This window comes from Dermacentor variabilis, chromosome 9 (genome assembly GCF_050947875.1).
Source record: "Dermacentor variabilis isolate Ectoservices chromosome 9, ASM5094787v1, whole genome shotgun sequence".
Classification (NCBI taxonomy): Eukaryota; Metazoa; Arthropoda; class Arachnida; order Ixodida; family Ixodidae; genus Dermacentor; species Dermacentor variabilis.
The window spans coordinates 125,630,523-125,648,812 of record NC_134576.1 but is presented as its reverse complement, the minus strand read 5'-3'; the positions used below and the strand labels follow the sequence as shown (position 1 = coordinate 125,648,812).

The following is an 18,290-nucleotide window of genomic DNA, read 5'->3' as shown; positions in this document are numbered from 1 at the left end:
ATCTATGACTTCCTTGGCTTCAGTGATGTTCGCCTTCTTTTTTTAATCGTGTGCAAGGTTGGTACGGTAATTTGGCGGTGCAAGCTATAGTCGCGAAAAGAACCGATGCGTCCATTCCCTGCACGTTACGGTATCGAAGTTGTTTCCGATAGCCGAGAGATATCGTGTACTGCCAACAAGTTGCGTCGACAAAACTCGTTTAATTCTCTTTACCGCCTTTCCCCCGTTACGTGCTGGCCAGCTGGTCTTTACGTTGACTATAGCCTCCTCTGTCTTTCCGTCACTTTACCTTCTCCTCCGGACATGACCTTGTACAACGGATAATATCCATCCTCGCAGCCTCCCACGCGGCATCGTATACTGTGTGTTCTCGGCGCTCACTTTTCGTTGAAGCGATAGAACAGCACGAATGTCACTTCGCTCGCTGCCGCTGCCGCGTTTCCTCACGCCAGCGTTTTGACGGCGAGTTTCCGCGGTCGTCGAGTCAGATGTGTTCATGTTTGCTTGTGCGCGCCTGACACCGTGCTCTTTAATTTAGCTAGTGCGCCTATGTTTACAACTTTATACGCCCGATAAAACTACTATCTTTGCTTCGTATAGCTGTCCACTAATTTGCTATCGCAATCGATGCATCGCCTTTCGGGTGAAAATGCGACTTCCTTAACAATGCTGCCAACATAACAGCTATGAAAGCAATATTTCTCCTTTTGTTTCTTGCAATTCGACGCAAAAATTCCTCGTTTAACATTATCTCACAAAAAGTTTTCACTGTTCAGCATTATGGGTGATCTATTTATTTGTACTCCGCTCTGTATTTTTCCGGTCGCATCGATCACCCTGATAAGCTTATGCGCGGTCTTGAATCGCTAATACATTTTCCCAGGCATTCGTCCTCCGGACGTTACTAGAGTGGAATCACCTTCCCGCGCACATTGTTTCCATCTGTGATAATTCCTCCTTTCAGTATGCAGCAACCAACATTACTTCAGACTGCAGTTGAATTTACTCGTATATGGCATTATATCTTACTAATATTTTGTTTTTCTTTAGTCTTTCTATTCTTGCCAATGTTTCATGTATTTTAACCTTGTATTCCGGATCTTTTTTCCATTTCTTGTTGTAATTTTCCTTATCCGCTGTGTATCCCATTTCCTCATTTAATGCCTTACAATGCCCTGAGAACAATATTAAGAAATAATTAAATAAGTAAATGAGTAAATAAATAAATCCAGAATTGTACGGCTCCGTCGATATATAACCTTCGGGAGCAATTCGGCGTGCTCCCACCTTAAATTTAGAGAATGATTTAGGTGGAAGCTTCATGCCAGGCTGGCAAAGATACCTGACGCCGATCCAGTTACAAGCTAAATTTCTGGCCTCTTTTTCACTGCAACTCTTACATGTCGCGGATGTCCGTGTTTCTTGTTAATGAATAGTTGGAGCCTCTTCGTGAACTGCGGCAATTTACGGTGTACCTGGACTCCAGAGACGCAAAGCGCCGGTGCTGCCATCTTTTTAAATTACGTTTACCTTCAACACAGGAAAATAATATTGATTGCTACGACCATGTTAAACTTGCATGCTGGTGTAATGATGTGCGACTCCTTTCGGTGAGAACACCACTGATTTCTACTAAACTTATATTAGAGATTAGTGGAGGACACCCGTGCAGCACAAAAACGTTTCTAACACGTTCTGTAAGCACAAATTTTCACGAGGAGTCACTACCAGTCCGGTTTTCCGACGTTCCGTAAACAGACGTCTAAGATATCTCGCAGTCGGGTCGTACATGTTTCCTGTCTCAGAGGACGTTCTCCGCCCCTTTCTTCGGACCGCAGATCGCGGAGCTCTACGCCTTCCTGCCCCGCGAAGCGGTCACGCACTTCCTGATGTCCTGCTCCGACTGCCAGAAGAGGATGCACCTCACCAACGGTGCGCTGAGCGCCATCGCGCCCGTCACAGCCGCAGCGAACGCCGACTCTCCCGCCCTCAGCAGCGGCGTCGCAACGCCCGCGGCGCCGCCTCCGACGACGACAGCTGAGACGGCGTCCTCCGGTTACCCGAGCAACGGCGCAGCCAGCGGCAACAGCGCCGGCGGCGCCAGCTGTCGAACCGGAAGCGGCAGCCCGTGCCGTGACGTCACTTCTGTGAGCGCCGGTGGCGCCACCGCTTCGCCGGCGAGTTCCGCGTCGTCTTCGCCAGGGGGCGCCGCCGGCAGCGACGCCAGCGCCGCCGCGGCGCGCGCGGTGGGCGCGCGAATCGCGTCCGTGACGGCGGCCGATCTCGACTTCAGCGTCCCCATCACGACGGCCTACTTGAAACACATGAGGAGTCTCGGTCTCTCCGACGAGGATGCCTTCAATCCACGGGAGGTGAGTGAGTCACTCTCTCTCTCGAATCGGCGCTGCGTTCTCGGCGGCTGCGCTTCTTGCGTCAATCACAGCTTCATTCCGCGAGTGTGTCGACCGGCGACGTTATTCTACACTATAACTACTTGTTGCGCTGCCTACACCGCGGTAAGCCGATCGGTAGTGTTGCTGTTGCCGCCGCCGCCGCTCCTGGTTCGGCCGTCTGCTGCTGCGCAGCGGCGGTTGTCTAGCCTTTCGGAGCGCGCGTTTCGGCGTGCCTTTGAGACTTGGGACGCCTTTGAAATGCCACTGAGTTTACTTTCAAATGTCAGGGCGCGACGTCGCTTCACGACTTGTTTTTCGTCGGAGCGAAGTCGGAAAGCTTGCCTCCTTGCTCTTGTTTTTTTTTATTTTTGTTGTTTTCTGTCTGCAATGCTGCATGCCGAAAGAGCGCTGGTAAGAGAGCCGGAACCAGCCGATTTGTAACCGATTATTTCTTTCTTTCTCTGAAATTATTTTTGGCGAGAGAGTTGAAATTTCGGTTAACCTTTAGCGATCGCGCGATGTCGTGCGAGTGTTCGAGCCCCGACATTTATTTATGCGCGCTTGCTTTGTGGCCTATGCCTCAGATGAGGAAAGCACATGTTTTCGACATGTTTTGGTATGTTGCTAGACACTGGAGCGCATTTCACCAATGGGTACCTAGGATTTAAACAAAAAGGAGTAATAAATGTTCTAGACGCATGTTTACTTGACGGTCTGAACTTATTACCTGGAAGTCTCCCAGTTTGTTACCCGGAGGGAGGAACGAAATCCTCTGAGGGCAAGAATGGATGGTACACATATCTTCGTAAGCCTGACCGAGGACGCATAGAAAGCGCCAGCATACCTTTCTCTCGGTGAAATATAATAGTAATGGCGTCGTTCAGGTAAGCCAGTTGCCTAAGCTTTATAATTTACCGGGCGGTCAGAAACAATTCGGCTTCCCCAACCCCTTCTTTCTTCGCTCTTATTAACCAATTGCTACCACTTCGAGCTACATTTTCTCTCTAGCGAGCAACACCCGTATACTCCGTATATATTAATAGGTAGTCTTTTATGATCAAATGGGTCCCCGTATGTTTTCGTATAAACATATGTGGCCATATAGGATTATAGTACAGGGCGTACAGGTATTCTTCAGTAGGGTTTGCAACGGAACTAAGGTTCTTCTTCTTCTTCTTCTTATTATTATTATTATTGTTATTATTATTATTGTTGTTGTTGTTGTTGTTGTTGTTGTTGTTGTTGTTGTTGTTGTTGTTGTTGTTGTTGTTGTTGTTGTTGTTGTTTAGCTCACTCTGCTTTACTTATTTGAATATTGTGAATTTCTTGCGTACACGTATACCCAAACGTTCTGTGCAGTCACCATCGTGCCCGATATAGCATTTTCTTTATTTGAATTTGTGGTACATACTAATTCCATGGCTGCCAGTTATTTAGCCCGTAAATAATAATAGCGTTATTATTATTATTATTATTATTATTATTATTATTATTATTATTATTATTATTATTATTATTATTATTATAGAGACATAAATACCGAAGCCGACTCTATCAAAAGCCATAGAGCGAAGCGAACCGCGAAGTGATATTCGCAACAACAAAAAATTGTCAGCAGAACGAAGACTGAAATGAAACTGCTAATAAATATAACGTAGTCCACGCGAAGGAGAAGTCAACGATGTATCAACGACACGGCGTAGCATAAGAGTACTGATTTACCAGAACTTATTAAAACAGTAAATTGAAGTTAACTAGAAGTGCGCCTCATCATCTATTTAAGCTTTAATTTTTCAATTAGCATCAAGAACTCTAAGGGTATCAATTTTTTTTTTTTTTTGAAGGTGTGCCACTGATTTGGAAACGGGGGTTTTCTAAAGAGCTTGCGCGGCCATTGTGCTGTTTTCCACTCCGCTGTAAATAATATGACTGTGCTGAAGCTTATGATAGGCTGACGAAATGTGGTTGGGAACATTCCGTAGGTTCCAGCTATATTTATGAGGCACGACGTAGTGGGGGACTCCGGAATAACTTCGACCACCCGAAGCTGTTTAACGTGCACCTAAATCGAACTGTACGAGCGTCGTCGCATTTCTCCCCCCATCGAAACGCTGCCTCTGCGGCCGGGGTCGAACCTGCGACCTGGGGCTGAGCAACGCAACCTCGTAATCACTAAAATACCGCGGCAGTTGCGGGAAGAAAAAATTAAATTACGTTATGGGGTTTTACGTGCCAAAACCACTTTCTGATTATGAGGCACGCCGTAGTGGAGGACTCCGGAAATTTCGACCACCTGGGGCTCTTTAACGTGCACCTAAATCTAAGTACACAGGTGTTTTCGCACTTCGCCCCCATCGAAATGCGGCCGCCGTGGCCGGGATTCCATCCCGCGACCTCGTGCTCAGCAGCCCAACGCCATAGCCACTGTGCAACCACGGCGGATAGTTGCGGGAAGAGGTCGATGACTACAAGAACAAACGAAGTCTAAATTTCCTCCCTTTCTTTTCTAATTTCGCGCCACAAGGCCTGCCCCCGAGCGTCTGTGCGACGTCAGATATTTCAAAGTGTGACCTCGTAGTTGGGCTTTCGTGATGCAGTAAGAGTTCTCTAAAACTTGCCAGGTTCGCTCTTTGGCTCCTATAGAACACACTACAGTTCATCTTTCACGTGCCGGGGCGACCCGTTGCCTATGACAGGAGTGTCCCAAATACGGCTCGCGGGCCACCTCTTGACCCGCCCGCTGCCGGCGGTGGTCCTACCGACGACTTTCTTTCTTTTTTTTTTTTTTTTTAACCCGCAAAACTTTCGTCGTGCCTCCGCCTGAGCGCAGTGCTTCTCTGCGAGACAGTTCGCCCTTCCGTGTCTGTGGAGCCGGCTTCACTGCAGTTACGAGGTCACGCCACCTCGTCCAAGGCGATTCCGACGAACCACGAACCTCAGCGCCGTGGGCGTCGTGCGAAGCTCTGATTGGCCGGTCCCGGCCGCGACGTCGGATGACGCGCCGAAGCTTTCGCCACTTCGCCCATGGCGCGCTATTAGGCCCGGAGAGCTTTCGCCCGATCTTCGCCCGCGTTACTTGACAAGGTCACCCTTTTTCTTTGTAGCATTATAAGCGGTCATGTGCTAATTGTGGAAGTTTGCAGGGACAACATGGCCACAATTAGCACATGACCGGGGCAGTTGGAGAAGTATGGGAGAGACCTTTGCCCTGCAGTGGACGTAACCAGGCTAATGATGATGATGATGATGATGATGATGATGATGATAGTGATGATGATGACGACGACGATGGTGAAGCGGGCTTCGCGAACTTTTGGATAGTATCTAGACCACACACACAAAAAAGAAGAAAAAGACCACCCGTGCATCGTGCATTGGGTGCACGTCAAAGAATCCCAGTTGGACAAAATTAATCCGGACCCCCTCCCCCCTGCCACTACGGCGTGCCTCGTAATCATATAGCGTGGTTCTGGTTCGTAAAACCCCCAAAATTTATGACGCGCGGGGTCTCAAGCGTGGGCGACAGGTTGGTGGTCGCGTTTATCCGGCACCTAAACAGAACTGAATGGATGAATACCTCACGAAGAGTTTTCCTTTTCTTTAAATTGGCCAGTACGATTATATCTTAGTATACTTCCTCGAAACTTCAACTCGCAGTCACGTGACACAAATGAATTTATTACAGATAGGATGGCAGGCACCTTCGCCTAAATGCAGGGGTAAGAAATAATAGCAATGCTTTAGGGAAAAGAAAAAAAATATCACAATTTCGCCATAAGGTTGAAGCAGTGAAGGTGATAGCAACATTTTAGAGTATTGCACGAAGTGCAAGGTACGTAGCTGTAGTGGCAGTAAGCATTGAAACAAACGTAAGCTGACTAAGTAAAAACGAGCTGTTCTGCTAGGTGTCCTCTGTTGGAATCCTATACCATCCGACACTTTCGTTTATGCTTATTAATAGGGAGCTTTAGGTCGCGTGCTCCTATCTAAATACATGTAAAAGGAGAATTCGTTTTCCTCGGCAACCACAGCACCAAATTTGACGAGGTTTGCTGCATTTTAAAGAAAAACTTCAATTCTAGTGTCCGTTGGTTTAATATTTTTCTCGGGTCGTCAAATATTTTATTATAAGTTGGCAAAATGTGAAAATTTTCATAAAACGAAACTATCAAGTTTACAACTCTGGAACTCGGGTATGAAAATGATATCACAATTCCGTGAATTGTACGTAATAGCACATTAAAGAGGACAAAATTTATATGTCACAGATAAATCTCAAAAAATTTAGTAATATTGAAATACAGCTTTTTCAGAACCCTTGTATACAACTTAGCGAATTCACGTAAGATATACATTGACATGTCGAATTTGTCCGCTTTCAATGTTCTAATAGACCATCAACGTAGCTATTTGGGCTTGTTAGTGTAACATTTCGAAGTTTTGCTTGTAGCGCAAAAGCACGAGGACGCAGAAGAAAAAAAAAACAGACACGCACAGGCGCTAAATAATGGACGCCGTTTACAGAACTGCGATATCTGTTCTTGATGCGGAACTATTAATTTGTAAACTCCGTGCTTCTATTTTTTTTTTCGCAATTTCGAATTTTTGAAAAACATTTTAACAATATTCCGTCCCTAAATCGAAATTCCGCTTCCGACAGTCACTAGAATTTACCTTTCTCTCAAATGCAATAAATTTCATTAAAAATCGGTGCAGGGGTTATCTCAGAAGAGCGTTTCTGCATTTTACGTGTATTTGAATGGGCCGCGTCGGAGTTGGGCCCGAGCTAAAGCTTGCTCTTAACGTCAACGTTTTTCTTAACGTTTTTCTTAGCGACTTTACCACCGCTTTTCCGTATACCCGCCGTGGCTGCTCACTGGCTATGGTGTTAGGCTGCTGAGCACGAGGTCGCGAGATCGAATCCCGGCCACGGCGGCCGCATTTCGATGGGGGCGAAATGCGAAAACACCCGTGTACCTAGATTTAGGTGCACGTTAGAGAACCCCAGGAGATCGAAATTTTCGCAGTCCCCCACTACGGCGTGCCTCATAATCAGAAAGTGGTTTTGGCAGGTAAAACCCCATCATTTAAATAAAAAAAAATTTCCGTATCGCGTTTGTGTTAAACCTCGTTACTGGGTCGATTCCCGAGGCAGTGCGCAGCCGCGCCAATAAGATTGCATCAGTTTCAGGCTTTTCAGGCTTGAGCTCTGTTATTGTTTCGCACTTTCAATATTTAGGTCTGAGAAGATTTGAGATAAAAAAGGCACGAGTCGCCGGCTTTTCGTTTCATAACGTCTGTTTGTGCGCTGACATTCTCAAAATTCTGAGTAATATTGCGTCAAGAATTTAAGACCTGGTATGTGCAACTTTAGCGATGCAATGGTGTGGCAATATATCCAGCATATACCGCCTGCCGTATAACACGGCCTGACATATAGCAAACATATATACCTAAATATACACTTTCCTTTAATATATACGGAACCTCACGGCGACGTAAACGGCGGAAATTCGCTCGCAGTATCCATATAAGTACAATCGCAGTAAAATAATTTGATGAATGACAGTCGCCCAATGAGACAGGCTTTCAAGTACAGCAGGAACTGGAGGACAACTCTGGCCTCAACCTGCGGTGGAGTCGTACACCTTTCGAACGTTGAAGCGTGTCCACGGTATCGAAGCGAATAGCTTTCTTCGGCTCGTTCGGCCGTTTTCGTCTTCGGCCGAAATTGTAGGTCCAGATTAAATGAAGCTTCTTTTTCCTTTCTTTTTTTTTTTGTCACCGCCTCAACCGCGAAATGAACTGTATAACGAACGATTTTCGATTCCCCGGGCACTTCGTTACACGGGTATATGTAGCCTTAAATACGAAAACGACGCACGTGGAAACACGTTCTTTATTTTCCGACCGTTTCGGCTGGCCAGACTTTCGCTGGCCAAACTTTGCAACGGCTCAACGTAAAAGCAAAATTCTAGTCCTAAAATAGGTATTTCGCTCCTTTTCTGGGCGTTCGTAGAAGGGTCAACGCAACCACTTAAGAATACTAAATTATTTGAATAAATCTCGGCCTAGAATTGCATACATATATTAGTCTACTTCCATACTGTCACTTGCGTTTACTCATTTCTTTATTTCTTTCAGTAATTGTTATTTGTTTCGTTATTGTCTGGCCCTCGACACCACCACTGGTCGCATTTCCATAAGGGGGGGGGGGGGGGGCTCTGGTGCTCAAAATTATTCCGTGGCCTTCCACTCTCACAGCACCAGATTTGCATTGCGTCGTGAAAGGTCACGTGTCGATGTGGTTCATATTTGCCCATGATCAACGAACTTGGCCCCAGAGCAGGCGCTATCACGCATACTGGTATCATATCATGTCACTGATGTCACGATCCGTTATATCACGGCGACCTGCTTCGGGAATTTTGCCGCGGTGTCGCCAGGGGTCGCTCACTTTCTTCGCCTTTTCTGGCTTCGCAAGCCTTGTCTCACCGTAGGAGTTCCTTGTTTCTTCTCTCTCTCTCTCTCTCTCTCTCTCTCTGTTTTGTTGAAGGTATTTATTTAATTATTTATCTCCTTAGTATTCCCTACATGAAACGGTGGGTCTCCAGTCGAATCAAAATCAAGCTTCTGAAAGTTGACAAAAGACGCCATCTCGTAAAATGTAACAAATTGCGCTTGTTCTACAATATCTGTAGTATTTGTTGTGATTGAGATCTCGTTGATAACTTTTTTATTTGCCGTCCTTAGTATTGATTGGGAGTTTGAGACTGTCGGTCCTAAAGAAACCTGCCTACGTTTCCACTTGTCCTCAATTAAAACTGAAAAAAAAAAGTTCGCTGCTTTCATTTTGTGCAGTTACCTAGGACGCAGCGTCCTGTTTTAGTACTACTACTGACATTTATCACCGTTATTGCTTCACAGCAACACGATATCGTTTTCAAGTTACTCATTTCAATCACTCACATCAGCGTCATAAACAAGATCCCGTGTTCCATAAAGGTTGCCCAATGGCTTGCGCACGAAAGGCAGGTTGCTTCGCGTGTCAGCGTTCGAAGCGAATTTAAAAAAAATTATGGGGTTTTAGGTGGCAAAACCACTTTCTGATTATAAGGCACGCCGTAGTGGAGGACTCCGGAAATTTCGAGCACCTGGAGTTCTTTAACGTGCACCTAAATCTAAGCACACGGGTGTTCTCGCATTTCGCCCCCATCGAAATGCGGCCGCCGTGGCCGGGATTCGATCCCGCGACCTCGTGCTCAGCAGCCTAACATCATAGCCACTGAGCAACCACGGCGGCTCGAAGCGGATTAGCTTCCCGTACATCTTGCATTTCGATTAAGCTCGTTACACCAAAGCAACTAAACGCGCACTTTTGACTGCAGGGGCGTCGTACAAGAGAGGCCTTGCACAAGTCGCACGCTTCTGCTTCTTCAGGCGCTCCCCGTACACAATGAAAAATAAAATTTGAAAAAAAAGATTGCGAGACGAATTCTAGGCAGCGCTAGAAAAAGAAACCGACTCATCTCCTTGTGCGTAGGTGTTATCGAAGTCTGACATTTTCTTCTTCTTCGTGGCTTTGTTTTCGAGACTTCCCTCTCCCTCTTTTTTTTTGTTATTTCCATTATAACGGAGTTGTCATTGCTGAACCGCTCTCTCGTGAGATTTCTTCTTTGCGACATTAATGAAAAGAAACCTCGAAATGGAGTGGAAATGTTGTTGCCACGAAAAGCAAACCGGCTTCTCTAAACGGGTAAGAAGAAAAGGACAATTATTTCTTGTCGATTTACCCCCGTCCCAAAAATGTCGAGGAGGAAACAGGAAGCACTAATAAAATAGAACGGCACTCCTAATGCCCATGACATCACTTATTAAAAGAAATTTTGCACCGCAACGCATAGGCTAGCGCTACTTATACTACTACTACTACGTCAACCACGACATTGCAGACGATTTCGCTGTTTACAAAAAACTAGGGGCCTTGACGAGCCCCTAATGGGCAGTTTTCGAAGTAAGCAAGGCCTGTAGTGCGGCAGGACAGAGGCCCCGCGTATTTTCAAGTTTTCCTTTGCAGTCAATCACAAGCTTACAAATTCATTTCTCTGTAAATTACGCATAAATATATGTGCCTGAGGCACGATACGCATTGGTGTTATATAAAAACGTAAAAAAAGGGCGTCTGGTGAACATTGAACATTCCTTCTATATATATATATATATATGGTCGCAGGCTCACTGATGGTTGAAGCTAGAATTCATTATGGTTATATCTTGTACTCCCGCAATATTTTAATGTGCGTATGTTGCCACGTTGTCGGCGCCCGCCTCATAAAGGGGAAGCGGGGCCCACTCAAGCTGCAGTTACACCTCATATTTTTCCCGCAGTACCCACATCTTACGTAGGTAAAAGGTTTTCCTTTCTTTATTTCTTTATTTCTTTCTTTCACTTTCTTTCCTTTCTTTTTTTTTTTTTTTGCGGTGATATATTATTCTATACTGCTGCCAAGGCACATGCAATACCGTCTATGCGACAACAGCGCAACATTCACTGCCACTACACCAGCAAAAAAATAGCGACGTCGAACCAGGACCTTTCTTTATCTTTTCTTTTCAAGAGTCCCGCGAGAAAGGGAAAACAAGAAAGCCGATATCGCTTGCACCATATGTGGAACCCGCGCGTGAACCGCGTGGACAAAGCCAACAGGCCAAAGAATGAAGAAAAATTCGAGAATCTCTTCCCACCTCCTCGTCTTTTGCCTACGACAAGAGAGAGGGTGGTGGTCAGGAGGGTGGAGGGGGAGAGACGGAGGGGGCGAGGGGGGCGATTGTAACACGCGCGGGAAAAAAAAAAGAAACATATCTGCCGTTTTGACGCGAGGTGCGCGAATTGGAGTTTTGTAAACAGTTTGTCCTCGAAGTAACCCCCCTCCACGTCCGCCTTCTTTTCTTTTTTTTTTCCTCTCTCTCTCTCGTTTCATGTGACCCTTGCCGCATTCCCTCACCCTTTTCCTGCGGCGTGTCTGACCGCAGATTCTTGGAAGCGAGCGGCTGCCGCCAACGCGAACAATGGCTCGACCCCCCTCCCCCCCCCCCTCCACCGTGTATAGGAAGATACCAAATTCTCGATTGTCTCGCAAGGATCGGGTCGCATCCGTTTCTCTCAGTCCGCGTGGCGCTAGGAAGGAACAGTGCGTCTCTGCCCGCGCCTCCCTTCCCTCTCGCAGCCCGAGCTCTCTCTCTCTCTCTCTCCCCCAGTCTGCACTGCCTTTTGCTAACGACACATGGACAGGGTGCTCCATTACCGTTGTGGATTGTGTGCCTTCATCATTCTCTCTTGGCCGTGCGGCTGCACGGGAAGTTCGTCCTTGGGCAGCAAATTCGGTGCGAGCGTCAGCCAATAAGCTTGTTTTTGAAGGTGCTTCCAAAGGACCTAGGAACCCGCGAAAAGGACACGACTGAATATTATTAGCCCTGCGCATTCGTTCCTTTACAATTGCCACTTCGATCTTTGTCACCTCTACGAACTCTCTGTCATTTCTCTCTATTTCTCTTAATTTTCTTTTTTTTTTCTTTTGCTGTTTTGAGCTTGTCAGAAGGAAGTTCGCTGTACTGTGACGTCCGGGTGCAACGCTGGTCGCCACGTGATTCGTATAAACGTTCACTCCTGTGTCCGCTTGAAGAAGGAAAAGAACGTGAGGATTACAACATCGCACGTGGAATACGAAACAAAGAAACAAAATGCGCGCAAGTGAATTGTCCGCATCGAGTCGGTCGTGTTAAACACATGATTACGAGAGCTGTACGAATGGATGGAGTTAGCTATTACTGCATGACGTAGTCGAGTGGAGAATAATCTCGAGAACGTACATTCGGCTACCGATTACAGCTGAATTACACCATGAGGTCAGGTACAAATTATACGAATGCATGGACGTCAGCCTAAGCTTTCCTTCGAGCCAACTTCATTTTTTCTTTCGGTAATGTAGAAGTGTTTCAGATATGTGTTCTTTTAAAAGAGAGCCGTTAACTTGCCTATCCCGGAGGCGGTGTATTCAAAGGTGTGGCTGAGCAGACGCTGATACCATTGAGCGATGCTGCATCTGTACTCGCAAGCATCGCCTCCGCGATCGCACGACGCACAGTGCACGCCGATCCCTGAGGCCACGTCGCAAGTGCAAGGTTTCTTAAAAAAAAGTTACAGGAGGGATATCTGACGCTGCGATTATTAGCTATAACCATGGTATAGTGATCGTGGATTTGATACGAGGATTTTGCCTGATCTTCGTACTTGTGGCTTGAGATGCTTCTGTGCCGTTAAGCATTACGCTTCAGCTTCACTTGTAAGTTCAAATTTCTAACCAATCAGACTATCTTAAATGCAGAACCCAGAATTAGTTCCCGCGTGCTTGCGCAATCGTTGCAATTTGTTGCACTTGTAACTCAGTGTTTCGTAGAATGTGGTCAGCTTGCAATGTATACAGTGTCATTTGAAGGACGAATTTTGGGCAGGGAGAGAGAGAAAGATGAAGAGGAGAGGCAAGGAGGTTAACCATATATTAGTCTCCGGTGTGCTAACCTATACTGGGCTTGGGAGAAAGGGGTTCGAAAGAGGATAGAGAGGAAAGGGTTAAAAAATGCTCGCACAGAGACACACACGTACGACCTATCGTTCGCATGCTGCCTGACCAGGACTACCTGAGCCACAGGTCCACGCTTTCGGTGGGCCACCATAGCTCCAGCAATGTCTTGCCTCTGAAGCGATTGTGCGCTGAGATTCTTTGTCGCGGGCTGCCCGCCTCTCGTGAGATCGTGAAGAATTACATCTCCATGATACGACAGTTCGTGTGATGCGAAGCATATCGGTTAGGCAGATCCATTGGCGAAAGCGAAACATACAAAAATAAATTATGGGGTTGTACGTGCCAAAACCGCGATCTGATTACGAGGCATTCCGTAGTGGGAGACTCCGGAAGTTTCGACCACCCGGGGTTCTTTAACGTGCACCCAAATCTAAGGACACGGGTGCTTTCGCATTTCACCCCCATCGAAACGCGGCCGCCGTGGCCGGGATTCGATGTCGCGACCTCGTGCTTAGAGAAAGAGAAACGCCTAGCACAGCCTTGTAAAACACTTTAGTAGCGAAGCGCATATGTCTGCCCAGTAACATCGAGATGCCCTCTGATATCGCAAAGCAGAGCGTTATCTTCAGAATAGACATTTCTCCCTCCCCTCTCTCCCACTTCTCTCTCACTCTCGTGTCTTGCTTCTCTTATCCTTTGCGTCGCGTTGCCGAGAAAATCTGTACCGGAACAACTGCGGGAGAGGGGAAAAAAAAAAACGACCGGCGATGATTCCGATAAGGCCATTTCAGCAAAGTAGGGCGTGCGGAGAACGTCTCGAATTCCTGTTTTCCGTCGCCGTCGACGAGGAGAGAGAGCGAGAGAGAGAAAAGGCGAGACGGGAGAAAACGAAAATCGAATTGTTTTGCTCGTAGAACGGAAGCGCGAAAAGGAAACGGCCTGGGAGCGCGCGCGCTTTGGCTAACGCGCTGTTCGCACAGCGAGCGGCGAAATAGCGACGAAGCCTCCCCGCCGACGTCTTTTTTTTTTCGCTTTGATGCTCTTTTGTTTTTCAATTTCTTATTTATTGTGCGACCGTATATACCCGCATGTAGTATCCAATTGGTTATAGTAGGCGCGGGCAAATATACGCTTAGAATCAGATGTTCTTTCGCTAAGAAGCCTCAACAATGCACGGAGTAAATTGCTTGTTGAATGGAAATGTAGTTATAAGTGATGGGAAGATGAATGTGAACGAAAAAAAAAAAAAACAACGTGGATTCGTATCCCGCAGGTGGGATGCGAACCCATGACTTCGCAGTTCCTTTTTAATATGCTGGAGTAAGTTTTCAGTCGCAGGTTCAATAAATCAATTAGTATACTAAATAGCCTTTACTCCAGCAACATTTCATTTTTTTTTTAGAAATAAGCTCTTCATTGCCGGGTAATAAAGGTCAACAAATACGTTTATTTTCTCTAATGTGGAATGTTGTTAGGGCTCTAAAAGAAGTTAAATTATCGGTTTTTACTGCGTGCCATAACCATAATGCGATTGTGATGCACGCCACGGTGAGTGACTGCAGATAAATTTCGACCACCCGTGTTTTTTGTTTTTTAACGTGCACGTAACTCTAAGCGCACGCTCATTTTTTTTTTCTTCATCTGTTCTTTCTTTGTTTATTTTTACGCGTTTTCACCCCATTTCGCCCACATCTAAGTCGAACCGGCGACCTCGAGTCCCAAGGCGTGCAGCGCCAGTCACTGTGCTACAGCGGGGGGAGGGGGGGTCTGCGTTTGGGTTTCCGGGGGACGGGGGAAGGGTTAATAGCCCGCGGACTACATTCTGGAAGATACGGTACTTCTCAGTCTGTTGCTTTTATTATATTTTATCTATATTTTTTTTTCGGAGAATCGAAACGGCGTGTTTCATTCTTTCTACATCTGGCTTCTCGCCGGTTCTCCGCCGCCCGCCCGCCCGCCGCGTTTGGCGAAAAGGGCACACACATATATTCGACAACAAGCATTGGCAGCTACCTACCTCGCCGGGGATATTGTTGCTGCTCCTTTCTCTCTCTCTCTCTCTGGCTCTCTCTCTCTTCTCAAAGGGCGTTTTGAGCGAAAGCGCCCGCTACGACGGACTAGAGTGGCGCCGCCGCCGCGTCGTAGTAGCTGTCGTCGTCGCTGCGGAGATTCGCGAAGTGTTTTCGAGGAGACACCGGCCGCCGCCTCGGGCCCCCGCCATTTCGCCGCCTGTACATACGCCATTGTGTCTCCCTCTCCCGTTCGTCTCACCTTCGGCGCCTCGCCGTCGATTGAGCGAGACGTTCCGAGTTTTTTTTCTTTTTTTCTTTCTAAATTGGAACATTTACGTTGATATGCTATTCGGGTTGTAGTTATAAATTACCTCTCTCTACAATTGCGCGCAATGCCGCTCTGACATCGAAATGAGGCTTGGTTAGCCAGAAGAAGAATGAAAAAAAAATTTTTTAACAAGTGTAAAGAAACGATAGAAGACTGGTGATGCCGCCTTGCGCTTCTCGCACCAGCTCGCTGTCGTGTCGTTGATTTTAAAGACGGCTGCTCGGGCGTAGCTAATTTTTTTTCCTTTATTACTAAGCCTCAACGGCATCGTATTCTAGAAGAGCCAGAGCTTTACTTAGCAAGGTTCAGGAGCATTTACTAAAGTACAGTGGCCCCGAGCACGAAAAAAATATCGCAAGTTTCGCCCAAAATGCGTATGGCATCGATTGCGATAGCAAATGATTAGACAGCTGTACGAAGTAGAGATTTATCGGCCGCAAGGTTTTGTCGGCCGTATAAACCTGTATAAACACACTAAATTAACAAGCATGCATGGTGTCACGCGCGCACAGGCAAACAGGAACACACCTCACTCGACGACCGCGTACACTCGCTGTCAAAACGCTGGTGTGAGGAAGCGCGGCAGCAGTAGCGAGCGAAGCGACTTTCGCGCTATCTCTTCAACGCATACTGAGCGACGAGAACACAACGCACACGAAACCATCAGCCCTCGGTGTGCCTAGACTCTGTACCCATCGCAGATCGCTTTCAATATAGTGCCCGTGCGGCCATCAGACGCGCCTACGGAGCCGCCGCTAGAGTTACTCGTAACTCTAGCCGCCGGCGGAGTAGAGCCCCTCCCCCCTCCTCCTGCAGCCTTGCGCGCGCGAAATGGTGTCACCATCCTTCTCGGCTCACCTTCGCGCGCTTTCACTCGCGCCCACAGCACATGGCGCGCGGCCGCGTTGTTATCGCACTTGGACATTATACGGCGCATCGCGCCAATGCCGACGGCGGAAATGCGCCTAGAGTGTCCGTATGATAGATATTGCAGTCACACCTTATTGTTAAATCCTTGGCGTCACACGGACGCACTGGCGCTGGGGTATCGGCGCGTAATTCAAGAAATTTCAACTTGTAACCTTACTTTCTTTTCTAGTAATGAAGCCGACACCGCAAAATACAACAGTTTATCAGTCTAAATTGATTTATAGCTTTTAATTGGGGTTCGATAACGACCCTTAGTTTGGCGGCCGTAGACCATGGGGAGGGGGGGGGCGGGGGAGGGTTGGAGTTTTTGAGGTTGTTGTCATTGTTGTTTAAAGGGACCCTAAGACATTCTGAGAATGCATAGCAGGGAGGAACAGACACACAGGAGCTCAAACAACGTCATGGAATTTCGGGCCTTCTTATAGAGAAGTTTGCCCGCTCTGTGTATACTGTGTAGGTCAGTGTCCCGGTAGGTATGTTTGCGGATATATATACAACGGTTATGCGCGCTTATGTTGACGGGCTTATGTAACCCTTGTACGCTGACCGACGATGTAGCGCGAGTACGCACACCTCTGCTCTGCGGAACGAAAGCGCAAATTCAAATTCCGGCATTCACCTTTAAAAAGACCGTGCCGGCTCACCGGGTATCGCTAAAGAACACCTACCTACCTGTTAGCGGAAATGGCACAACATGGTCAATGGATTCTTCGATTTGCACGCTTTTCATTTATTTATCAACATGGTGTGTGCCGCTGGATGCACGACCGCTCTTTACCAATCCTCCGTAATGGGTTCGCGGGCCACTTCGATACGAATACACAATCCTTAAACGTAGCTAAATATGCGCCGTACGTCTCTGTACACAAACCCGCCATCACCATCTTCCGTGAACAAGCGTCATCATACATCGCCTTCGTCCTCTTGACGTACTACCTGCGTAAACGTCTCACAGTGTGCATCCTCCCTGATTTCCTTGTTTTCATTTTGGCGTCTTTGTGAGCGGTTTAGTTCACAAACATATAAATTGCATGATATTAAAGTTATGACCTCGATGATGGATAAATGTTGCCTGAGATAATTACTACACGTTGCGTGGGAATAATGGAAGCGCAAGTGTGGGCATTGCCGTTAGTTGTACAGGATTTGATTAGGCGCGTCGCGAAAGCTTCGTTTGACATAAAAAAATCGCAACATGTGTGCTTGATCTGCATTTCATTTTGTACATTTTGTATAACTTAAGACAGAGTCACTAGCGCCGTCATGTATGAGTCACACGAGAGAATAATGTAAAGGAAGATACTGTCAAGATTGTTTTTCAGCAATTGTCGGATGTGATATATGACGTGCACGAAAAATAAGGGTGTCTATTGTGCTTTGAAGGAGCAAGCGAGACAAAGCGCTCGTTACTGAACGTAAACAACCGCAGCTATGCCATGCCACAGACGTGCGTTTTGCACTAAGTACGCAGTACACTGCAGTATTTGTGCTTTCTGCAGTAAAACGACTGCTAAATTCGTTCAGCCGTACTTCGTAAACCAGCCAGATTTGTCATTCTACGGTACGTAGTTGTTTCACATTGAGTAGTCACTCTCTCGAGTAAATGGCGTATGTCCTCCGATTTTCTGTTTAGTACTTGCAGAAATTGCCATACGTACACTTGGTCGCACAACAGTGCTTTCCGACAACGTGTACTCCGCGCTATGATTTTAGGAATACATATCTAAGCAAGTGCCGTTATCTAGTCGGCGAAGTCATGGCAATGGCTTATGGCTGAAAGCGTCCGCCATTGCAAAATATACTTCAGTCTCTGAGAGGGGACATTATACACACCAGCACTGATTGAGTTTACTCTGAGGAAGGGGTCTTTAATAATCGCATTAGCATATATTTGACAGGAAAATAGCTAACTGATAAAAACTAAAACAAGGCTCCCCCCCCCCCGCCCCCCCCCTTTTTTTATTTTGAATTTCGTGCGGATGCGGCTGCGTTGGCACTGATTATAATGTATCCCTTATTTCTGTCATTTGGGCAGAGGAAGGTT

General features: G+C 46.8%; 1 protein-coding gene across 5 annotated transcripts in view; it reads left to right on the top strand.

Moving 5' to 3' along the window:
- The window catches only part of LOC142557432 (nucleolar protein 4), a 141,020-nt gene that overhangs the window by 87,064 nt on the left and 35,666 nt on the right, over positions 1 to 18,290 (top strand). For all 5 annotated transcript variants that reach the window (XM_075669278.1, XM_075669276.1, XM_075669277.1 and 2 more), the window contains exon 4: positions 1,839 to 2,372. In XM_075669278.1, coding sequence (XP_075525393.1) covers positions 1,839 to 2,372 — 534 coding nt within the window. The remainder of the gene's footprint in view (positions 1 to 1,838; positions 2,373 to 18,290) is intronic.